Below are 25,723 nucleotides of genomic sequence, written 5' to 3'. Positions count from 1 at the left end.
TGAATATGGTTAGAGCAAGTGCTGTATCATCTTCATTTTTCCTCTTTTCCTCTCTAATCCATAGATCTTAACTCAGCTCTGCTATTTATACATGGCTCTCGCCCTGTAGTAGTATCAACCTTTCTCATCTTTTCCTAGATTTTACCACTGAGTATATTTTCCATCTGCTTCTGATATTTGCTTTCCATTCACCTAGTTTTTCAAATTTCTGAGAATATCAGTACATTGTATGAAGACTGATAAATAATTCAAAAATTTTAAGAACAGAGCCAAGAGCTAGAAGGTCCCTTGGAAGGCATCATGTCCATGCTCACACAACACAAAGTAATCCCTCTTCAATTTCTGAAATGGCCTGGCGAGCTGTGCCCACGTTCTCACGCAGTAGACTATCTGAATGTTGGACTCTGATGCAAAGAGTTCTTCCTGTCTGCAAGAGGCAATCTGCCGTTTATTCAGGCTTCCAAGTTAGAAACCATGCAGTCATTCTGGACTTATCTTGGCTCACACCCTAAATCCTAGCAGGCACCAAGAGTGAATCCCATCACAGATGACCTACCCCTGCCCCCACCCTCAACCCCCATCAGAAGGGCTACTTTGGGTTGCTCCCATCCCAATGGTGGAATTGCAATGCAGACTTGTCTCTCAAAGCTAGTAGACGCCACAGCCAGTCAGACTGTTAACTGCGGCACAGAACGTGGGATCCCTCTGCTTCAGCTGACAGCACTTCACGCCTTCCCGGGCATGGGCTGCAGTCAGCAGGGGCCAGGGCAGGGCTTGGAGGAACTGCCAAGGGGCACCAGGAAGATCACAGAAAGCACCAAAATGGATCACCCAAGGAAAAGGAATTAGCTGCCAACATTTTAAGATTAAAGGCCTGTATTCGCCGTGAACACAGAGCCGCAGCCAAGCTGAGGCAGTCCTCTCAGTGGACTGTGCTCTCTCCAGTTGGATTATTCCTGACCTGAGTCATTTGTTACCTGTGTGGCTGTGACCTCAGACCAAGGTGTCCTCACACCTTGGTGTGCCTGAGAAAGGCCCATTCTAGGCTTGTTGTCCAGATGTATCAACAGCACCCCCTCCCTTCACTCTCAAGTGCTCAGTTTGGACAACAAATTACATGGTCACCCTGGGCTTAATGTGCAAGCCAATTCCCCACCACACACCCATACCCATACTCCCACACATGACCACTGAATTCACACAACTACATGTCAAGCACAGAACCCTGTTATAAAGCGATTTTATTAAATTGATTTGGACATACTGTAGGTCAAATAATATTTTCTGAAGATAACAATTATGGACTTTAAAGCTCGACATAAAATTAGTAGCTTCAAAAGGGTTAGTCATATTCCCCAGCAACAGCATGATAAAATAATTCAACTATGTAGAAATATAGAACTCTAGGACTAGCTGGAAACTCGGAAATCATTTAGCCTAATGTTCTCATTTTGAGAGAAAACTAGACTCAAAGATTAAGCGATTTGCCCAAGCTCACATACCTAATAGTAATAAAGCTAGAAATCAAACCAATTTTTCCTAAAACTAAAATTCTATCAATGGTATTTCAACTGGCTCTCTATCAACTAAAAGTCTAGGCTTTTCTCTAATGCTCCACGCTATTGTGACACGAAAGAGTGATAAGACACTACAGTAAATCGTACTTGTGGAATTCAGGCCTGGAAGGGGCTTTGGCAAATAACTAAGCCAGCCCTCTCTTTGTAAAAAGGAGGAAAAGTATCTGAAGTGACTTACCAAAGGCTTGTTAGCAGAGATGTCTGGATTAAAATCCAGATACTGACAAATTCACCCCCAAATCCCATCTCTAGTTTCATGGCCCAACCACTAAATCGTGTGCTCCTTTTAAATCTCCTTTATGCGCTGAGGTTTTAGTTATACAAAAACCCCTTCCAGTCAAACAGAAAAAATTAATTCAAATATGGAGAGAAAAATCAAACTTTCAGTATTTTCGTGACTATTTTGAGTAGTTCATTTTCCAACCTCTTAGAGAGCTGACAGACACCACTAACCTGATCACCTATTTCAGAGCTTCAAAGATCCTTAATTTCCCCAAAGACTTCCTGAGCAAAAGGACTACATGTGGGAAATCAATGAAAACAGGAATGAGAAGAGAAACAAAGTTAAAAATTGGTTGCTTTTGTTCCTGTCATTGGGGACTTTTGGTCTTCTAAACATTCCTTGAGTTCCTCCACATGAGTTTTTAATATCAATCTAGCAAAAATTAAAACAAACAAAAAAAGGCCTATGAAAGTCAGGATACTGAGCACCTTGGCATCTCTCCCCCTCCCCACTGCTCGCGAATGCCAGTGCTGGCCTGTTCCTTAAACGCACCGGCTCATCCCCCAGAGCAGCCTGTGTGCTCTGCCAGCGAGTGCTGCTTCTCCTCCGGCCTCAGCTCAACATCCCACCGCGGAAAGGCCTCCCTGACCACTAGCTAATGTCACCCCACCCCCACCCCACCCCACCACTAAATCATCACCCTAGTTTATTTTCTTCATAGCACTTAATCACTATCTCAAACTACATTATTTATTTGTTTACTTATCATCTGTCTCCTCCACCAGAAGTAAACTCCACAAGAGTAGGGACCTTGTCTGTCTCATCAGTGGTATTCCCAGCACCTAGCACAGTGCCTGGCATATAGGAGGTGTTCAATACATATTTGTTGAATGAAGAAAAGAATGATGGATTAATAAAGACATTCATGCCTAAAAAATAACTGATACACAGTAATCAATGAAGGGGTATCAAGAACTCCTATGCATTATTGCCCAAGATTACAGAAATAGAGATGAAACATTAGTGACTCCTACCATCCACTTCTCATAAGGTCTCCCTAGCTAGGAAGGAGCTCCATCTGTTACCAAAGGAGCCCAGAGGGCAATTCTGGATGAAGAAAAGCTCTCACTTTGCTTGCTTCTTCCTCCCTGCTATTTACATTCAGCTATTTCCAAAAAAATTCAAGTGAAAAATATATGATGCAGCCACTAGAAAGTAAGTCTAACAGACAGTGATGAGCAGAATCCACACAAATAAAAAAGGTTCAAGGACATATATGTCTGCCAATGACTTTTCTGATAGGCTAAGTGAATGGGTATTATGAGTCACCTAAAATCTAAAATGAAAGTTAATGCCATCTAGGAAGGGATGGATACTTATGGGGATTTTGAGGACATATAGGTAGAGTGGGTTCAGAAATAATAGGATATATGGAAAGATATGTAGGGGCTAAATCAAGTGGTAACCTCAGAAATACCAGAACGTGATCTTAGTGGGAGCTGTCTGTTTTCCAATGCATTGCCAGTATGCTCGAATAAAGAGGAAGGAAGGGCATGAGCTCCTCAAGGGGGAGTATCTGGGATAGCTTTTAAGCAAAGCATAGATAGAAGGTGACTCAGGAGGCCGGGCAATGATCGTGGCTTTTTGTGTAGTCTTTCAACTATGGAGGCATCGTGCTGGAATCCCAAGAAGCGACATCTGTGACTGGGACCTGAGAGCCATCCTGGGCGGACGCTCAGAGGTCCACATTCAAAGTCAAGCTGTGGAACACACTTGGCATGAACCAACAAATCAATCTCACATATGCCTCCTCAGAAACAATGTTCTGCTAGGGATTGCTGTAAATATTTCTTGGGTCAATGTAGGTATATACAGGGTTTCCTTCCTAGTGGCACTTATGGGTTTTAAGATTTTAAACTCTTAGCAAAACGTTTTATATAACTGATATTTTGAGATGGTTTCTCTCCTTTGTGTGGACTCTCTGGTGGATGCAGAGGCTCGTACTCTGACTGAAGGCCTTTCCGCACTCATCACATTTGAAAGGTTTCTCTCCTGTGTGGACTCTCTGGTGGATGCACAGGCTCGAACTCTGACTGAAGGCCTTCCCACATCCACAACATCTATAGGGTTTCTCTCCAGTGTGGACTCTCTGGTGGATGCAGAGGCTCGAACTCTGACTGAACGCCTTCCCACACTCATAACATTTATAGGGTTTCTCTCCTGTGTGGACTCTTTGATGCATGCAGAGGCTGGAGGTGTGCCTGAAGGCCTTCCCACACTCTTCACATTTAAAGGGCTTCTCTCCGGTGTGGACTCTCTGATGCATGCAAAGGTTTGAACTATTACTAAAGCCCCTTCCACACTCACTACAGACATACGGTTTCTCACCTGTATGAACTCTCATATGAATTTGAAGATGGGAGCTCCAATTGAAGGCTTTGCCACACTCGTAACATTTATAGGGCTTCTCCACTGTGTGGATTTTCTTATGTCTATTAAGTTTTGTTGTAGTGCTAAAATCCTTACCACAATCATCACATTTATAGACCTTCTCTCCTGTATGGTCTCTCCAATGAATATGAAGTTCTGATATATGAAAGAAACCCTTATCACACTTGTCACATTTATGGGGCTTCTCAGCTGTGTGAATTTTCTGATGCATAAAAAGATCTGCTCTCTCAGAGAAAAATTCCCTACACATGGGGCACTTGTAGATCATTTTTCCTATTTGGTATCGTGATTTGGAGGAGAAAATTTCCTTACAATTACTACAGTTATAAGACTGTTATTTCATAGAGTCTCTTATTTGGCCATTTTGGCAGTCTATCTCAGGCTTGCTCTATTAGGTAAGTTTAAGGTCAGCCTAAGCTTTTCCCTGCCTGTCTTTCTATGGAAGGTTTCTTCCTGCATAGTGTTCCTCACTCAGTATTATTATCGATTATAAAGTGACATTGACTTCCACGTGAATTCTGTAACTCATTAACATAGAACTTTGTTTTAGATCCTGAGTTGTCAACATTCCAAGGGGCTCTCAAAGTGCAAACCTTTGCGTTTTTGAGCCCCTGGAATCTTCCTCTTGTAGAGTAATCTTGTACTTCTCACTTCTAGAAAAAGGACTGTACAGTATATCCCCTGTATTGAAGGATGAGATACTGCTGGCTGGTCTCGAGCCCCTGCAGTTGCCCCTTGAAGAGTCAGTTTGGCATTCTGCCTCCTGCACATCAGACAGGAAAGCCTTTCCAGCAAGCAGGCTCCTCGGGTCCAAGTTTGGCAAGCCTTGCTTTGGGGAATTCCCTACATGGGTATCATGCCGTCTCCTGTAATAGAAACGTAAATAAATAAATTGAAAATGCTTTTATCTGGAAAACTGCTATTGATTCCAAAATTAATTTTATATAAATGTGACAGCAGTAACACAAACCTTTTTTGGTCTTGAAGAAGCTCTCTTATCTTCCAGAAATGTGTCTCTTGGATTTGCAGGTCTGAAGGAGAGAATTTGTAGATATCATGCTCCTGTTTACAGCTCAAGTATATAATCCAATTACAACCACTCATTGTAATTATCTGAGCAACATCAAGGGGAACATTATTGAAAGAGAAAAGAAATCCTCAAAAAGACCTACATGTGAGTATGAAAACCAGCTGTCCTGTAAAAAGGAACAACAATGAAAACGATCTCCACTTTGAACTTCAGAAGGTACAACATTGCTGCTTTGGAGATAAAACATCGTATTTGACTTGCCTTCTAATCTATAGAAAGAATAAGTACATGATGTGTTGGTATCAAATGTCATTCTCCTGCTTGTCTTCAATGATTTCCTGATGTACTTAAAATAAAATCCCAATCCTTAACTCAAACACCTGACCTGCCCCTCTCCCAACCTCACTCCCTGTGCTTCCTGCCTCTGGCTTTCTTTTTCAGCTCTCAAACACCCTAAGCGTTTCCTGCCTCGGGGCCTTTGTACATGCTGTTCCCAGCACTTAAGCCACTCCCTCCCCTACTTTGTGCAGAGCTTTGTGGGTCAACTGCCCCTCCCCTACCTAAAGAGGCCCCCAGCTAGACTCTGTTTTCATCTCCTTTGATTCCTTTAAAGCCCACACGACTTGTAATAATCGTATTTGTTCCCTGGTTTTTAACCTGTCTCCTGTACTAGGATGTAAGTGCCATGAAGGAGGGACTGTGTGCGCTGCTCTCTGTTATAATCTGGCAATGAGAGGTGTTCAATGAATATTTTCTGAAAATCTATAGAGTACTTCAGGACACCCTCTGGCACCCACACACGTGTCCTGCTTCATTCTGGTGGAGCAGATAAAGGTACATTTCTTAGTGCCTTATTTCCAGTCTTTTGATAGCCTACAGGGGACAAAATACACAACAAATAGAATAAGGAGGAGATAAAAGAAGAAAATAAATCTCAAAATATTCACTCTGAAATCTTTTAAGGTTTAGGACTATGTTTTAGCAATCTTTTCATTTATTTTATTCTATACGCAGTGATACTTTAAAATTAACTAAATGAAATCAATAGGTCTTCTTAAAATAACACTTTTAATATGTTCCATACAAAGAGAACATGCATGGGTGTTTGAGGAGATGTAATGTTAAAATGTAAAATAAACTGGACTGCTTATAGGTGAAAGTGTTACAATTACAAAATCTAATTAGGTACTCAAAATTTTGGCAAAAATGGTCGTATATCTACAAAAATTATGTTTGCATCTATCCTTTGTCCTAGTAGTAATTCTAGAATATATCCTAAAGACACATTGGTAAAAACAGGAAATGACTGATACACCCGGTTATTCACTGAGGCAGTATTTGGCAGCAAACCTGCAAGCAACCCAAGGCTGTCGATAGGGAACTAGCCGAATCGAGTATGGCACTTCCTCACAAGGCAAAAAGGAATGAGGATGAGCACTGTGCACTGACATGGAGTGAACCCAGGTCACACTGTTAAGTAAAAAAAAAAAAAAAAAAAAAAAGTAAGATACACAATAGTTTATGTTCTATGCTACCGTTTCTGCAAAAAAGGAAGGTAATATATAAAATAAACTTTGGCCTGGCACACTGGCTCATGCCTGTAATCCCAGCATGCCAGGAGGCCGAGGTGGGAGGATCACTTGAGGCTAGGAGTCTGAGACCAGCCTGGGCAACATAGGGAGACCCTGTCTCTACAAAAAAAATTAAATTAAATTAAAAAGTTAGCCAGGCATGGTGGTACACACCCGTAGTCGCAGCTACTCAGGAGGCTGAGGCAGGAAGATGGCTTGAGCCTGGGAGTTCAAGGCTACATTGAGCCAAGATTGCGCCACTGTACTCTAGCCTCAGCAACAGAGTGAGACCCTGTCTAAAATAAAATATAAAATATAAAATAAATAAATAAAATAAATAAGCATGGTGAAAGATAATCCAGAATTTAATTTAATGATTACTTATGGGGGAGAATACAGTTAAGACTGCTCTGAATATACTGTTATATGACTCTGGAAACATGTTTCTATAGTTAAAATATAAAATTAAATGAATGTGAAAACAAAATAAAGAGAATAAACCTATCATACTGGTGACATAGCCACAAATGGCTTTTGAGCATAGTATACTGACTGCACATACCTAGAACATATTCTTTTGACAAATAAGCTGCAAAGAAATCACACTTCTTTCAACAATTTAACTGTTACTGGTGTATTTTAAAGTAGGTTAATACAAATAAGTAGTTTATGTTAAAGTTGTTAGGAGCCAAGATTCAATGTAAGAAAAATTAGATCTAAGTATAAAATCAAAGTTAAGAAAAAATTCTGTAATATAAAATTTGACTTAGAGATATCAGTTTGAATTCACTTCTTTTTTCTTTTTAGCTATCACCAAAAAGACCTGGAAGCAATAAGAAGCGATAGCAATGTGCACACCTAGAGCCCCTTCCCTTAAATCCTCTCCCCACCAAGAGGCAAGGGGTCCTTGGAGGAACGGCTGGGTTCAAAGCCCGAGTAGCACTTACAAAATGAGCTTGGGACATCCTGTTATGTCAGAAAGCAAGAGGGCCGTGCCAAAGGAACACAGAGCCAATTATGCAACTGAGCATCAAAAGGAATAAGAAAGGCAATCGAGTGAGACGCATTAAATATACAAACCCCAGGAGCTCATAATGACTGCAGAGAATGGGGAAGAAAGAGACAGGCAGGCAGGCAGAGAGATGGAGAGACCCATGGCACTGAACAAAATTGGAATTAACTAGGGGCCCAACTTTTTATCCTGAAAATTGGTAATTAAATGGAGAGAAGCATCTATACTATTTCCCCTATGAACTCTCTTTCAAGACAAAGAAACAACCAGCTAATATGTGCATTCTCCTCATCAAACACCTGATTCAGACTGAAAAGCAATGGGTGAAAAAAGGGGCTGGAAGGCTGATCCGGGACTTGACATTGCCAGGATCAGGCTGTCACCACCTGAAGCCAGGGATCGATCTTAGCATGACTCAAAGAGGGAACAACCAGACACGTGTGCCTCCTGCTGTGGTGCAATGGGAAGCACCCAGCACCCCCTGAAGACATTCTTGCCAAAAGACTGAAGCAAAACCTAATCAAGCCTCTGGAGCTAATTTTTAATGGAAAGAACTGAAGGGACAGAGGAACTACTAGGAAGCAAAGTAGCAAAATATCAAAAGGTGAGCCACTCTACAGCACAACTGCCCCTTTTTTTTTTGCAATAAGGAAGGGGGGAAAAAAAGCCAGTAAGGTGGAAGGAGTTGCTCTAAATGAAAGTGACCTGAGACATAACAATCAGATGTAATCGGAAGACCTTCTTTGGAATCTGAAGCAAACCAGCTGCTAAAAGAGGACAGTCAAGGAAATGTGATTAGGGGTATGAGATTACACTGTGTGCTGTTAACTATGTGATCATGTCATTGTAGCTATGTAAACCAATGTCTACAACCTTAGAGATGCACAGTGAAGAACAGGAATGACAGGACATGTCGTCTGATATGTGTGACTTAAAATGCTTCAGCAAACACAAAAAACAAGGGAAAGTAAAAAAGAGCAGACAAAGCAAATGTGGTAAAATCATTGTAACCATTGAATCTAGGTGAGAGATAAATGGATGAATAAAATAGTCTACTCTAAAATATTCTATTGTAAAATATTGTGTATGGTTGAAATTTTCATGGTTAAAAAAAAAATGTGTGAATGCTAAGATATTCCTTTCCTGCTCTTCTGGCAATGGCAAACTAATCTCAGGACCACCACATAGACGGGCAACTGTGACTGAAACGAGTGTAATCCCCGAAACAGCTCTCATTTCCCCAGTCAATCCTGAGCACAGGAGAATGAGCACAGTAAGAGGTCTCTGGACAGCAGGCGAAGGCAGTGGCTGCAGGGCAGGGACAAGCAGAAGACAAAGGCAGCAGCACTGCGCTCTGCTCTTTGCCTCACATTGCCTCACAAGCTAACCCCAGCAGAGGTGTCTTCCAGAGCCCCCTCCAGGAATCAAGCTGACAGGGTTAGGGTACTCCTCAAGCCTAGCCTCAGGAGAGTCCAACTCTGCTCAGAAGGGCAACAGTTCAACACCAAGGTCCCTGACAGGGGAGTCCGACATGACCTCCCACCAGAGTTCTTCTTCAGGAATCAGGCACTGCCATTCCTTTCAGATAAAATTCTCAGACCTGTATGCAAGTCTCACTGCACGGTGGAGGGATGAGAGGGGTAAGGTGCATTCTGTAGGAAAAAGAAAGATAAAAGAAACTCTGGCAAATTTTCCATGTGACCAACCAAAGAACAGAAAGGCCAACACACAGCAAGGATCTCCAGTACAGATCGCCTAACACAGCCCCCACCCAACTCTTCCACACAGATAGAGGCGGCTGTAAATCCAGAGGCAGATACAGGTTATGGAACTCCACAGAGCTCACAGATCCTGAACGCACCACGTTCCCAAGGCTGTCTCTCACTCCAGACTCCCCCTTATGTCTCAAAATCAACGTCCTACTGGGGCTTTCAAGGGGACATCCCATATGACTGCAATTCCCTCTTTCTGACCTGAGAAGGAAGCCTGCCAAGGACAAACTCAGAGCCTGCACCTGCAAGCTCAGGAACGCCCCCAGCATCCTGTGCACTCGACCCACACTGGAGGAGAACTCAAACAACAAAATGACAGTGCAGCTGAAAACCAAGAAAACGAAAGCTTAAAATTTAGCCCATCTACCTCAAATCCTCACCTTTCATGAAAAGGAGCCTTTCCTCTCTCCCTGTAGTTTGTGATACCACAGAATACTGAATCAGTACTAATATTTCAGTACAATTAAAATTGAGGGCAACTAGCTAATAAAGAACTGATGCTGAGATTTAAGGAAGTCAAAAACTGAGTCTTAAATACAAGAACCATATCCTGAGAGAATACATGCTCTGGGTCACAGCATAAGAAAGGGGAACCTGAAGACGGGGGTACAGGACTAACAAGCTGGGAGAATGAAGCTGGTTTCCTCTGAAGGCTGTTCAGACCAAAAGTTCCTCACTCTAGCGGCAGAAGAGGCGAACCCGCTGCATGGAGGGGAGACTACCACTCCAGCATAGGGCCGAGGCTGCAGGAGTCGGTCGCAGCAGCCCTAATGGGATGACCAGAGCATCAGAGGAATGCCAACTATTTACGTGAAGGTAGAGGTTGGTAAGCTACAACTGATGTTCCACAAAGTGGACTCTGAACTGGATTATATTCAACACAGGCTGGATATGAAATGAAGACTAATCACCCTGATTGGGCAGGAGAGAAAAATCCAGTTACACTCCTAAAGGAATTAGCAGCCATTCAGCCTTGACATCAGACTATGTCCGCAGTGTTCAGCCAGCAGATGCCGACTACTGAGCAGGAGGCCAAGTGCCTCGTCTGTGCTGCTCTGCACAAGGCTATGACCTCCATGCAAGAACTACAGAGGCACAGGGACCCAGCTGTCACCACCAACTGAGGAAGAGAATAGCGCCGCCCAGCAACTAACATCCCACTGCCAGGCTGGTAAAGAAAAGGGTATGCAGAAGGGCACAGTGGTGCAGAGCCCAGTGCCAGGGAGGTATAGGACAATGTCTTACGAGCACTTGGGGCTGGCATGGAGACAGCTTGTTGTGGGGATGGGCCAGTGATGCCTTTAGAAAGACGGGGGATGTGAGACGGAGGGCAGATGCTGTATGAATGAAGTTCAACCAAGAGAAGGGAACAGGAAAGAGGGAACTTTAAAATGTATTCCCACTTAATCTTGGAACTTCAGGCCAACATGTCACCTAACACTACTTTGCGTCTGTTTTCTTTTTATATAATGAGGATAATACAGACATGCTGGCCTATCTCTCTCTCTCTCTCTCACACTCACACACACACATTCTATAAATTATCAACCAGTCAAAATGTGAAGTAACAAACTTTGGAAACTAAAAGATAGACAACTGTATTATATATTTACATTGTTTTAAAAAATGCTGACTGCATGTTATGGTAAAGACTGCCAGCACCAAGTATGTGACCTGCGGTCATTCAACAAAACCCAACTCAAGTAATAAACTGGCTTCTTGTGTGAACAAAAAAGTAGAGAGGGTAGACAAAATAAGAACAGCAAAAAGCTCACAGTTTCTGAACCTGGGTTCAACCCCTGTGGTGACAGGCCCATAGCAGTACATTTTGTTTTTTTTTTCTCTACTTTTGAGTTCATTTGAAATATTCCATAATAAAATGTAAGCCAGTAAGCCTTTGCTTAGAACAGTGGTCCCCAACCTTTTTGGCAGCAGGGACCAGTTTCATGGAAGACAATTTTTCCACAGACTGGGGGCCGGGGTGATGGTTTTGGGATGATTCAAGTGCATTACACTTAAATTGTGCACTTTATTTCTATTATTATTACATTGTAATATATAACGAAATAATTATACAACTTACCATAATGTAGAATCAGTGGGAGCCCTGAGCTTGTTTTCCTGCAACTAGGTGGTCCCATCTGGAGGTATTGGGAGACAGTAACAGATCATCAGGCATTAGATTCGCATAAAGAGCGTGCAACCTAGATCCCTTGCGTGTACAGTTTACAACAGGGTTCACGCCCCTACGAGAATCTAATGCCGCCGCTGATCTGAAAGGAGGTGGAACTCAGGAGGTAATGCAAGCGATGGGGAGTGGCTATAAATAGATGAAGCTTCACTGGTTTACCTACCACTCACATGCTGTGTGGCCTTGGTTCCTAACAGGCCATGGACCGGTACCCATCTGTGGCCCAGAGGCTGGGGACCCCTGGCTTGGAAAATCCCTGTATGACAATCTTAAGCCGTAAGAAAGAATACAACAGCGTTCTAAATTACAGAGCTAAATAAACATTGCCTCCGCCTCCACTGACAACACCAACCTATGCAAGTCCAGCCATATCATTATACAGCTCAACGTTTTTCACTCAGAAGTCTGTAAGCAATCTGTCCATCTTGAGTGAAACTCTAGCCTTTAACCAAAACATCCTGTTCTAGCTTTCTGCTCTGTTAATCCTATGGAACCTTTTCTTTGCTCCCTCAGGACCTCCAGTCCTCTTTCAATCTTTGTCCTACTAATGTGGCCCTATTTGTCTTTACTTCCTGGCTTCCATGCTGGCTTGGGTTCCTTATGCCCTCCCTCCACCCAGGTTCACCTCTCTCTTCTGTCATAGTCACTGTTTCCACGGCCACACTCTAGCTCTATCACCCCCAGAAACTGTGCTCCCTCCCAAATCTGTGTTGAGCAACCCATTCTTGGACACCGGGTACTCCCTCCCCTTCCAGCTAACTGGCTCCAGGAACTTCATGCAGTAGGCTTGCACCCAGTGGCCTGACCCTTTGTTCCCTGTCTGTTGTCCACAGCTTCTCTCTGCGCTCACCAGAACTCTCTGGCCCCACCTACTCTCAGTGACACCGCACCTTATTCAAACCCAACTCTCCACCTATCCATACACGCACCCAAGTGGCTGAATAATGCCAGGTTTATTTAACTCATGACCACACATCTCAAATGGGCACTGGAGTGCCCCTAAATTCCTCCAAAAGTCTTCAGTACACACATTTTCCCAACACTTTAAATTGCTACTTCATCATTGTCCTTTCTCTTCAAATCTTCCAAATCTCCCATCTTCCCTCTGACTCCCTCACTCGTGGCTGATAACCTGCCAAGAGCCTGTTTCTGATTAAGAAAACAGAAGCAGGCTGGGCGCATTGGCTCACGCTTGTAATCCTGTCACTTTGGGAGGCCGAGGCGGGTGGATCACGACGTCAGGTGTTCGAGACCAGCCTGACCAACATGGTGAAACCCCGTCTCTACTAAAAATACAAAAAGTAGCTGGGCATGGTGGCACGCGCCTGTAATCCCAGCTACTCCGGAGGCTAAGGCAGAATTGCTTGAACCTGGGAGACAGAGGTTGCAATGAGCTGAGATCATGCCGCTGCACTCCAGCCTGGGTGACAGAGCAAGACTCTGTCTAAAAAAAAAAAAAAAAAAGATGCAATTAGATGGCAAGCCCTTCATTTTCCCACTACAAATCCACTAGGCCACCTGCATTCACACCTTCTACTCCAACAGGGGGTGCCCTGTTCCTGGGAAAGACCAGCCCTTCCACTCGGGCCCATGAGTGCACTTCCTGGGCCTTCTCCAAATGGAATCCTGTCTGTAAGTACTCCCTCTCATTGCCACTGTCAATTCCATCCTAGCTATAGGTCCATTCTCATATAAACATGTTCTAGTATCTTCCTTCTTAAAATTGTTTTGGATACCACAGCCCCACCCCTGCAGGCGGGTTTCTTTCCCAACATGCCACTGAAAACATGTTTCTTTCCCAACATGTCCTGCCTCTGTCAGGACAGGGCCCCAAGACAGGGCTAGAAACACCTGCTTTCTTAGCTGGCCCGTCCCTGCCCCTCACTAGCCACTTCTTGTTCCTTTTACTGCTGACCTCTCTTCTGTTCAACTTCTAAATCCTGGGGTGCTTCAGGGCTCCTACTTGGAACCATTTCTCTTCTGAATCTATACCCTCTAAGTAATCTCACCAGTCCCGTGATCTAAAACACTCTCTAGATGTTGGCTCCAGTTTTTATCTCTAGCCCTGGACTGCTCCATAATCTCTGCTGAAAGGCACTACAACCACATTTCCAAACCAAATCTCCCCTCAAACTGTTCCTTCCTCATTCTTCCCCATCTCTGTCAAACGCACCAACATCCATCCAGATGCACTGTTCTTAATTCTGCTTTCCTCCAGTCCCACCAATGCAAATCACTGCACACTCTACCTCCTCTCCACAACATAACCCAGCCTTGCCCTTGCATCTCTCCATGGCCACTATAAGCTCCACCCTGTCCAGGCCATGGTCACCTCCTGCCTGCACTATTTCAACAGCCTCTCAACCACGCGTCTCTCTGGCTTTCATTCTTGCTCCTCCACAACTGGACCTCTACCAGTAGTCACCCTTATCTTCTAAAAATATAAGTTAGAGAACGTCACTGCCCTGCTTAATCCTTCCATTGCTCTTTAGAACACACATCCTCTCACTGGCTCACAAGCTGGAGGTGGCCCAGCCACTGCCTCCTTCCAACCTCACCTCCCGCACTCTCTGCAAACCACACACCAGCCTCCCTCATCTCCTTTCTAGCCTTCAAGCTTGCCAGCCTCATGTGCCCTCAGTACCTTCACATGAGCCCCCTGCCCAGCTTCTTCCTGGTCCTCAGGGAGCTGGCATCTGCTCAACACCCAGGCCTCAGCACATGTGCTGTCTTCCCAGAAAGCGGCTCCTGGGCTTGTCAGTTTCAGCTGACTTACTTCTCTTCCCTCACACCTTTCTGATCACCTCTTTCTGCTTAATTTAACTTTTGTACAGAACATTACCACTTACTGCCTGGAATTACTGTGCTCATTTTTGCACATGCTTCTTTTGTTGTGTTCCTCTCCCTGCTCTCTTGAATGCAAGCTCCTTGATCAGCAGAAACTGCAGAGAATTTATGAAATTTGTGAATCTCTAAAACTCCTTCATCTCTTTGTCTTCCAAAGTCATTCAAGCACTAAATGTTTACTGAGTGTCTAACCTATGTCAGCCTCTGTGCCTTCAGCAGTGCAGAATCATAGCCAGTCCCTTTCCTAGTGCAAGCCGCAGTCTAGTGGGGAGACAATGTTCATCAAAGGTGTCCACAAAGAAATGTCAAATAAATCTATGTGAAATGCTCCAAAGCAGCCCTGCACAGTGCTCTGAGCACCTCAGGCTGGGCTGGAAGTGAGGCTGACCTGGTCAGGGGTCAGAGGTCAGGGGAGACCACTTTGAACTGATGGCTGAGCTCAGATCTAGAGGAGGCCTCTGCAGGGTGAACAGAAGATACACGACCTGAGGGAAAGGCATGCATGGAGGACCATGGTGAGGGGCAGGAGGCAAGCATGGGACAGAACAGGGCCAGTGGGGCTGGAGACGCTCAGTGCCAGATGACAGGGTAGAAGCTACGCATCGTGATCTTTATCTTAGTAGCAGTGGGAAGCCTCCAGAGTGGTTAGCTTTTGTTTTAAAATTTTGGTAGTAACATCAGATTTCCATTTTAAATAGAAAACTGTAGCTAAAGTACAGAAATTAACGGATGAGTAGAAAGCAAGAGCATTTAGGGGTAAACAGGGTAGGGGATCATCTTAGTCATTTGGGTTGGAAACAATGATCATAATCTGGACTAAAGCAATGGTGGAGATGAGAGAAAAATGTATCAGACTTGGTGACAGATTCAGTACAATGGGTGAGGGACAAGGAAATGCCAAGGATGACCCCCAGGTCTTTTATTTGAATAACTGGATGGAGATGGAGCCATTCAGTAAGACAGAAAACTTTAGAAAGACCAAGGTTTGAAGACAAAGATTGTGATTTCCATTTTAGACATGCTCATGATATTCGAAAGCCGATGTCAAGGACAGCAGCTGGATGGATGGAACTAACACTGAGATAAGAGATCAGGACTTTACAAGGTATACATGTGTGAGCCGTTAACATTTAGATGGTAACTTAAACAGGGGGAGGAAATAAGACTGCCTACCAAGAAAGGGTGAAAAGGGAAGAGGGCCCTGGGACTAAGCTACGGGAGACCAACATTTAATGACTGAGTTTGAAAGAAGCCAAGTAGAAGAGCACATACTGAATGATTCCACTTACATAAAGTTGAAAAACAAGCAAATCAACTGATGCTGTTACACAACAGAGCAGAGAGAGGGGCTAAGGACTGGAAAGATGCACGAGGGAATTTCTAGGGATCATTGTCATGTGCTGTCTTTATCTGGGCACTGGGGCACACAGGTGTGCTCATCTCATAGCTGTGAAAATTCATCACACTATAGCCCTATTTATAATCTGCATGTTAGACTTCAAGGAAAAGTTCAGGGAAGAAATAAAATTGAGAGGAATTCCACTGAGAGGGAAAGACTGAAATATGGGAGAGAAAAGAAATAACAGAAAGGGCCAATGGAGACAGGATCCAAAGCTCCACGAGAGGAATGAGTTCTGGAGAGGGGAAGGATGGGCCTCTGTGAACAGGCGAAGGCAGGAAGCGGTGTGTGTGTTTAAGTAGAAACTGACAGTCCCTGGCTGCTGGGAAGCAGGAAGCAAGGCCATCTGCTGAGAAGGAGAGGGCAATGGGGAGCCTGGAGGTTTGAGGAGAACAGAGGTGGTGTGAGATGGTTGTCTGGAGGGTGGGAGAGTGGCATGACCCGAGAAACGTAGGGGGACTGCCAGCAGCATTGAGGGTGGGCATGGATTTGGCCCAGGGCTCAGTTCCTCAGGGGCTGCATGGGGAAGGACATAGCTAAGTTTCTGCAAAACTGAGTTTTTGCCAAATGAGAATCATCAAAGGACAAACGGGCCTTCCTTCTAAAGGAAATCATCCCCTCTCCAAATCCAAATCTCTACCTTCACATGCTAACAGAATCACAGACCACCAAGGTCTTCACAGTGATACCCTCGGCTGGGTCTTCCAAGCCTCAGGAATGCTTGTGTGACCTCACCCCAACTTGCTATGTGGCTACTGCCCCCTTCCCCATGTTCAATCTATGTCTGACCTGCAGCTAGCTCTGCTCTTCAAATCAAATGCCACACAGAGAAGGTAGAACCCATCAGAGAACTCCCTCCAATTCCAGCCAAACTATCAAGGTACATGGGCTGCCCGACTCTAGCCCTTTCTTCCTTTTACAAATGGAAGAAGTGTCCATGTCCTACTTAAGATTCAGCCCAACACCGCTCCTCTCTGGATGTCTGGACTGAGCTTTTCTTTTTTTATCTTGAATACATTATCTGAAATTCGGACTGCTGGCTCAGAAAAATCTAAAGTCGTTTTTAAATAACTATACAATTACTTTGTCATAAAAGTCAAGTGAAAATTACCTATTTTATTATTTTTGAGACAACTGTTCTGATTTTAAGAAACCTATAAGTATCAAAGATCTTTCAGCAGTATTATGAGTACAGGTCTTTCTATGAAGCACTAACTATATATAATCCCCCTCTGCAATAGCAGACTCTGACAGTAAAATCAATTTCAACAGAGATCAAATTAATTTCCTACCCAGAACCAGATCTATCTGAATGTGTGGTATATAATTTTGCCACTCAAAGCACAAGGGCACACTTTCTGGGAAAGATAATAGTGAAAAAGAACTGGGAAGATGACATGTCGGCCTCCACTCCCTACCAAAAATAACCACTACCAACTGCAATGAGTTGAGATGACCATGTGATTCATCTTCCCCACATGCATACAGCAGGCAATTGTGTCATGGGAGCTGGATAAGATTAAGAAACATAATCAAAGGGCCTTAGCTCAGGAGATGATGCACTAAGCCAGTAATCATAACATATAAAGGATCCACGTTAACTTCTTGGTCCCTTAATTAATGGGAAGGGTTTTATAGAAAGATCCCTATAACCCTAGTCTTCTAACACATGTTGATTATTTGACATAGATAAGTGACACTGAGAGAAGCCAGCCCACCCTGACACAGACTTGGAAGAGAGGTGTTATTGAGGCAACAGTCCTGGAAGCTGATCTCTGAGGCATAGGGTCAGAGCTGCACACACACAGGCACATATTCCACATTTATTTAGCACCCAGCATCTGTTGGGCAGTAAGCTAGACTCCAGAGGATCTGATGAACAAAACAGACATGGCCTCCGCATTTATGTGGTTTACAGTTGAGGAGGGGAAGGCGACGGTTCCAGCATGTGTGAGTGGAGCTTTCACAGAGGCATTACAGCTGATGAGCCAGGGGCATCCGAACTAGTCTCAGCACGGTAATGAAGATTTCTAGTTGACTCTACTTTTAAGCTGAAACCCAAAGGACAAAGTGAAGTGGCCACATAAAGAACAGGAGGGCATAGCATGTATACAGAGGTCATCAGATGCCAAGCCCCAGAAAGTGAAGTCCAGCAGGCAGAAACAGGAGTCATACAGCGGGGCCTCTCAGCCACAGAAACTCTTACCTGGAGTGACCAAGGCATCTCTGTAGGATTGATTTTTGAAAAAATATAAACATTACAGTTACAAGACACGCAGGAGATAGTAGTCCACCTATAAAGACCAACAGAAACTTACAGGTCTTCCTATGAAGTCCTGTAAGCTCAGGACTCTATCTTTTAAGAAAAACAGAGGGCATTTAAAGGGTTGGAAGCCTGTGGAGCCTGTCACAGGTGCCAAAGAGTGGGAAGGACCCGATCCATAAACATACAAAGGGATAAAGTATAAGAAAGGCTCCCGTGGGGTATTAGAAAAAGTTGCACAGGAAATCAGCTCCTGAGATGGCTGATACACCCTGCACTTCTAGGAGGAACTTCTGACCTCAGGAGCCCTCCTGCAAATGTTACCTCCCTTTCTGGAACAGGGAACACTCTTTGGCTCCAGCATTCCCTATCCAATGCAGTTTCCCAAAACTGTATGATTTCGTTTGAAGTCCTCACTTAACACGTGTTTTTTCCTTCAGACACCCACACTGTCTCTGAGCCTCCCTCCCAGTGTAGCCCAAAAAATAAATCAACAGCCAAATCCCCGTGTTCTAATTGCAGTACCAAGTGCTGATACTCATTTCGGCACTAATTCGTCAGTGTTGCATCTGGATTAGCTGGAGCTCTAAGGAAGAAAGGCAAAAAGTATATTGGGTTGAATAGTGTCTCCCCAAAATTCATATCCATCCAGAACCTCAGGGTGTGACCTTATTTGGAAACAGGGTCTTTGCAGATGTAATTAAGATGACATCATAATATGTTAGTGTGAGCCCTAAATCCAATGCCTGGTATCCTTATAAAAGAGAGGAGATGGAGATTCAGACACACACACAGACAGGGAAAAAGGCCACGTGGGGATGGCTGCAGAGAGTGAAGTGATATGTCTACAAGCCAAGGAACGCCAAAGACTACTGGCAACCACCACAAGCTAGGGAGAGGCAAACGATTCTCCCATAAAGCCTTCAGAGGGAGCACGGCCCTGCTGCCACCTTAATCCAGAATTCCAGCGTCCAGAACTGTGAGACAATAAATTTCTATTGTTTTAAGCCTCCCAGCTTGCGGTACTTTGTTATAGCAGCCCAAGGAAACTACAAGGAGGACGTGGCATGCTCTCAGTGACATTTTGCCATCACAGTCCTTACCTCCATCCGGGCTCTATGTACACAAGAGGCATTGTTTATTCTTTGGTGATGCTGAATGAATGGTGCTTATTTCACACTTCACCCAAGCCCTTTTAGCTCTAAAAACCTGGAGTCATTTCACCTTTAATCACTTCCAAAAAAAGAAGTTGCACATTTCACTTAAATATTTTTACTTAAGAGATTAAGAGATTACATTTCATAGAAAAATCTTTATTTTTCCTTTCCTTTACAATAGTTTTATTCTTTGCTTCTGTCTCCTAAGGAAACAAAAAATCACAAACAGTATCTACAGTCTTCACCTCTGACACCAAAAAGTCAACGACACATACATACTTCTGTGGCTTGGCAGCCTGGGGAAGAGGTGAGCAGTGGCTTCACAATTAGACCAGCCAGAGTGAATGGGAGTTTTGTATATAATACATATAACGTGGGGCACCCAGCCTACTTCCATCCATCACACACAAGTGGGCTTTGTCCTGGTAATGCAGGAATGAGCTTCATTCCCTCCCTGGCCAGGCAATGAGGACAGAGCCCTGCAATCTAATTGGCCGCTGCAAAAGCTACCCATCAATTATAAAGCCCGCCCCCAACGACACTCTGTCCATTCTGTCCAATTTCCAGATGAACACTTTTCCCCGTTCCTGCCTGCTGTCCTTGGGTTTCGCACCTTAAATTTCCATTCTGTGGAAGTATCCTTTCCCATCACAGGCAAAGCCATAATTTGGTAGAGCTAAGAGACTGAAAGCCCTTCCTGAGGACATGAAGCTCTTAACAGACACAGCTAAATTTGAGCTTGTTTTACAGAGCTTTCTATCTCCAAAATCTTGAATTGTTATGTATCTCCAGCTCCGTGTGTCCATACACATTCTCCCCAACCTCCACCACTCATGCTCACACTCAGCCTACTTGACGCAACCTTTTACCCCAAGCAGCAGCAGTTTCTGCCAACAAATGATATTGCAGCAGAAACACTTTGTAATTCAAGTTTCAGCTCTCCCACTTACTAACAGTGTGACCTCAAGCATGCTGTTCAACCCTAAGACTCATTTCCTCAATAATACCGATACTTGCATCTCTTAAGGTTGCTTTGAAAATTACATAAGACAATGCATATTTATTATAGTACTTAAGCTCAATACATACTTTCTTTCTTCAATGTACCTGCCTGGTAAGTACAGGGAATGCACACTGTTAACTGAAAGATGGCTTAGGAGCCTGGCAACAGGTCAGCCTTCCTGCTGAGCTTTCCTTTCCCTTTCCTAACTGCACTCTAACTTCCTGTTCAGGGACTACCTCTCCCTCTCTATGCAGCAATAATGGGCTGATAAATCAGGGTGCTCTTCTATCCTCCCTTGTGAAGGCCAAGATCCCCAGATCTTCCCTCTCACTACAGTGCCTGGTCTGGTCAGGGGGTAAGAAACAGACCTCAGTTCAGCCAGCCAGTCTTCTCTCCAGGTACTCTGAATTGTGAAGAGTCAAAGATGACATTAAAAATTAGAGTTCATTCACATGTGCTAGTGACAGCACCCAGGACAGACATTTAAGCAGTTCCTACAACTATGAACCTCCAGCGCTACTGGGTTCCTCCATGTCCCCTTCCATTCTAAAATTCATTTTTACCTTAAATTAGCCAGAGTCCATTTCTGTTGCTGATTACCAGGCAGCCCTAACTGACAAAGAATTTTAGATAGTTACCACCCATCTCCGCCCACCTCCATTTTCCTTCTCCAAAGCCTGAGTGACTGGGATTAACATTCATATCATGTATTAAGGAACAAATGGAAAACTGGCTCTGGAAATTTGATTCCCAAAACTGAGCCACAAAGCAGCATTATCAGCCTCACCCGGGAGCTTGTCAGACATGCAAAACCTCAGTCCCACCTTAGACCTACCAAATCAGAATTGCATTTTAGCAGGATCCCCAGGTCACACAATAGTCTGTGAAGCACTGACTCAGAGGCTAAATGTGGTTCTTGACAAGTGCCTGATCAGTTTCACACTTAATATGAAAATGTTCTTTGTCTGCAAACTACTTTTTTAAAGCCTACTTGACTCATAGCTCTACCCAGCAGAGGATGGGGCTTAGCTGCACAACACCACGATGAAACACACAATGGGCCACGGCTCTATGCTCCACACCTCTCCCTACCACCCTCAGATCATGCTCTGAACTGTCTAAGCACCAGCTTCCTGTCTGTAAAATGGGCTTGTAATCCCAACCTCCTCAGATTACTGAGTATGCAAATAGTACATTTTCATCATTGCCTTTACCGTAACAGATGTTCTTTGCCCCCTAGTTATGCCCCAGCTGAAACCCTTCCTGAATAAACTAGCTAAGCACCCACTGATCTAGATCCTCCTTCTCAACATGTTCTCACAATTTATAGTACAATTCCCACTGATTAATGTTCATCTAGGTAGGCACTCCATGAAGGCTCCAAATGACCAACATGTGGTCACACGGTTTGTAAAAGATCTATTCAAAGTATAAGAGAGACCAACGGATTTTAACATGCCAGAGTACGAAAAGTTCATGAACACAGTTTCAGATTGTACATTGCAACTAACCTGTAGGCATCTACCACTTGTCAAGTTTTGGTGTCATGTCACAGATAAAGCCACAATTATCTGAAAAGGCTACTAAAATCCCTTTTCCAACTACATTATCTATGCAAGGCCGGATTTCTTCATCTACTTCAACCAAAACAACATATTGCAAGAGACTGAATATAGAAGCAGATGTCTTTTATTTAAACTCCATACATTTAAAGAGTTGCCAAAATGTAAATATTGCCACTCTTCCTACTAAATGTTTTCTGTTTCAGAAAATAGCTATTTTTCATAAAAATGTCATTTATGTTAGCATGTAATGAGTGTATCATTTTTAAATAAATGAGTTAGTATCTTCGTAAAATTTTCGTCTTCATTTCTATTACAATAAGTACCAAAGCCTGCAACCCACATAAACTTAAAGTTCTCTGGAGTCCTTAAAAATGGTTTTTAAAGTGTAAGGAAGGCCAGAAACAAAAAGGGGTTGAGAATCCATCTTAAACTCACTTTTTTTGAAGACTGAAAGTATGCAAACTGTAAGATGACCACTTACGTGCAGTCAGTAATTTCCATCATCAAACATTCCTCTTCTAGATATAAGAAAAACGCCCCCCAAAGTCCTCCAAAATAATTCTAAAGTTTTGTGCATGAGAGGATTGAGAGCTAAACACTACAAGAAAGAACTCTCCCAAAGAGATTCTTTATAAAGGATTCAGAATTTATTCCATCTGGCATAATTCACTAAGGTATTCTTACAAGACCTTGGTTTCTGGGTGGTGGGCTGTGCATCTATCTGACACTGTCCTCGCTGACATCATGGGTGCCCCATTCATGTGGAGAAAGTATGTTCCCTCCAGCTTAGTTAGGAACTCCTCCTCCTCAAAAATGATCAGGATGTCCCAGAAATCAAAGCCATCAAATTCTAATTTGGCAAGTCTCAGCAGATAAAACAACTCCAAGGGAACCTCTGCTCAGCCTTTTTCTACAGGCCTTGGCACACACCCAAAAAATAAATAAAAAGAAACGCTGTTTAGGTATCAGGATATACACACCACCAAAGGAACCGGGTTAAGAGGGCATTTGTTCTATTCAAGGCCACCACTCTCCATGAGCCTCAGGTATATGGGAACACAGCAGATATTGTATCTACCTCCTCACTAGTCTCTACTACACCTTTAGAAAAGTGTAGTCTAAAATACATATAACTTGGTGTAGGAAGACTTAGATACTCAAGTTACAGAGGTCTCGTCCACTTAATCTTTGCTTAACTATTTGCCTTAGAATAACTTAATTATGGCAGTCACTGGTAACTCACTGATTAGGACTGTGGAATGTCAGATCCCTTCTATTTTGCTTCCACCACCATCAATAGTTCTGAAAATGAAGATTCTGGCTGCCCGAGGTAGATTCATGTCCCAAAGAGGCCCTTCACATTCCCCACTCTTGAAGAAGCCAGGGCCCTTTTCCCCATTACAGTGCCTGCATGTGCCCTTGGCCACCTCAATGATAACAGGTCACAGTGAAGCCCCACCTTGTAGGGTCCTAGACCTCTCTCCTTGGCAATGGACTTTCAGAGTCACTGAAAGAGGGTCCTTCTCTGACTTCGCCAAACCCTCTTAAGTGGCCACTAAGGCCTGTAGCTACTCAACTTCTCACACTTTATCTCCTCCAGCCGACAGCACCTCGGAAGGTCCAACTGCCAGGCCTTTTTTCTCAGGTGCGCTTATCACTCACAGAAGTGAACCTGGGTTTCTTTGTCTTTCTGGGCCGACTTCAGTTACTGGAGGTTGGAAGCGGTCAGAACTGAGGAGAAGAGTTTCACTCAGAGTAGCCCAAGCACAGCCATAATTTCCAGGTCTAAACCTCTGTGGTCAAATCCTCCACACCATAAAGCCCAGCCTCGGAAGATATTCCAGGTTCTGTTGACTCAAAGCCCTGTCAGTTCAGGCACCAAGGAATTCTGCTGTAGTCACTGGAGTACACGCACTTCTAAAAAGTGAAATGACCTCTAAAAGTGGGCTCCTCAAAAGAACATCAGTCTCTGCCCATTGGCTGTCATTCATGCAGCATCCTGGAAACACGCCCTGACAGGAATCCAAACGCTCCCTTACCTGTGGCTCAAGTAGCAGCCAGCATTTCCCAAACATGCTGTTAATAACTACAGCCTCTGTGATAATAGGAACAACTTCCCCAAGGGTTCTGAAGACAACTTTTGAGTTTGGTCAAAAGAAGTTCTGACTCTGAGCAGGATTCTCCAACTGAATTTAGTATATCAGCCAGGGTATACTCCTCTCCTTTCTAGAATGAGGGCAAACTTACAAATCTGCTACAGATTGAAAAGAGAGGATTTTACATCACTTCTGATGCCTTCCTGTGCACAGCCCTGCCACCCAGCTAGCTAGAAAAGCCTGTGACTCAGCTTGACTCCTGAGCACTAGGAGAGAAACTGACAACAGTCCTTCCAGACACTCCCAGTACCTCATCTCCACCCTTAGACCACTTTCCTACTTGGTCCCCAGGTGTTTGGGCCCCTCGCCTCCTTCTCCCCTGTCCTTACTGCCCCCCATACTTCCTTATACCCTACACACCAAAGTTCTAGGTTCCCTGATTTCTCTCACAACAGACAAAGTTCAATGGCTAATGATTTGGGCTCTGGGTTTTAATGAGCTATAGAGAAGATATGCTTCATTTTGTCCTGCAGAAATTCGTCTTTGCATGACTTAGCCTAATGACTCCTAATGGAGAAAAGATAAAAGACAAAAGAAGCTGTGTCTGATTTTTCTTTAACAAGAAATTACCACAAAGACTATGAAATTAGGTCCAGAGAAGGGCAACAAAAGTTATCGACGGAATGATGCCAAGTTTTCTCCTGAGTCTGAGAAGAAAGTCTGAGAAGGCTAAGTGCATGTGTTATCAGGGTGATCAAGGATGACACAGGCGTCCATTCTGTAGCTTTCCTTCAGCCAAGTCCTCTCACAAAATGACCTCTGGAATGACATCACTGGGTGTACGCCTCTGCTCTGCCACCTGCTTTGTGACTGTGGCTGATCTGACCGAGCTGCAAACGTGTGGATAATAATGTCTACAACACTTTGCTGCGGTAATTAAAGATAATAAACATGAAAGTACCTATCAGAGTGCCCACAGCATAGCTGAGGCTAAATGAATGTTAGTTTCCTTATTTCCTTTATTTTAATTAGTGCATGACACATTCATTCATTTGCCAAGAATGTCATTTCACAGGCAGAGGCTTCCAAACACCTGATGATGTAATCTCCCTGTAATTAGGGTTCTTCCTCCATTCAAGGTGAAACCCTGCCTTTATACCTATGTGTCTGCTGCTCCCTGTTCCTACCCGTAACTTTTCCCTTCTTGACCATCTAGTCACAGGATTGCTTTTTTAAAAATATTACTTTAGTGAGATTTCCCCCTGGTTTGCACCCCACTACTTTTTTTTCCTGCTCTTCAACCCCATATACAGAAACACCTGAGTAATGGGACACAATGATTACCTTCAGTGATAGCCCCTACGTGAACCCAAATACAAGGCCTAAGTTTATCTTATCTAACTAGTAAATGTGTAACATACACATGCACTAGGAACCATAATAATTTGCTGGGTAGAACACTGGACTTGCAGCCCAAAAGGCCTAAGTTCAAAATCTTCACCTAATACTAAATAGCTGTCTGACTGTAGTCACTGATTCTCACCGGCCTCAGTTTACTCAGCTATG

General features: G+C 43.8%; 1 protein-coding gene across 19 annotated transcripts in view; it reads right to left on the bottom strand.

Moving 5' to 3' along the window:
• The window catches only part of ZNF664 (zinc finger protein 664), a 102,728-nt gene that overhangs the window by 58,686 nt on the left and 18,319 nt on the right, over nt 1–25,723 (bottom strand). For 9 of the 19 annotated variants that reach the window (XR_010122750.1, XR_010122756.1, XR_010122760.1 and 6 more), the window contains 2 exons: nt 5,222–5,282; nt 1,225–5,117 (listed from right to left, as the gene is read on the bottom strand). The exons of 1 other annotated variant lie outside the window; for it this stretch is intronic. Coding sequence is in view for 5 of the 18 variants with exons in the window: in XM_054443994.2 (XP_054299969.1) it covers nt 3,734–4,519 (786 nt within the window). In the remaining 13 variants the exon portion in view is untranslated. Of the gene's footprint in view, nt 1–1,224; nt 5,118–5,221; nt 5,283–5,323; nt 5,551–5,938; nt 6,155–6,631; nt 6,752–7,026; nt 7,149–11,719; nt 11,778–25,723 lie in introns of those variants that run through there. 9 more of the 19 variants (XR_010122754.1, XR_010122759.1, XR_010122757.1 and 6 more) reach the window with 2 other exon arrangements.

This window comes from Pongo pygmaeus, chromosome 10 (genome assembly GCF_028885625.2).
Source record: "Pongo pygmaeus isolate AG05252 chromosome 10, NHGRI_mPonPyg2-v2.0_pri, whole genome shotgun sequence".
In the NCBI taxonomy this organism is placed as follows: Eukaryota; Metazoa; Chordata; class Mammalia; order Primates; family Hominidae; genus Pongo; species Pongo pygmaeus.
This window is presented reverse-complemented; position numbering and strand designations above follow the sequence as displayed.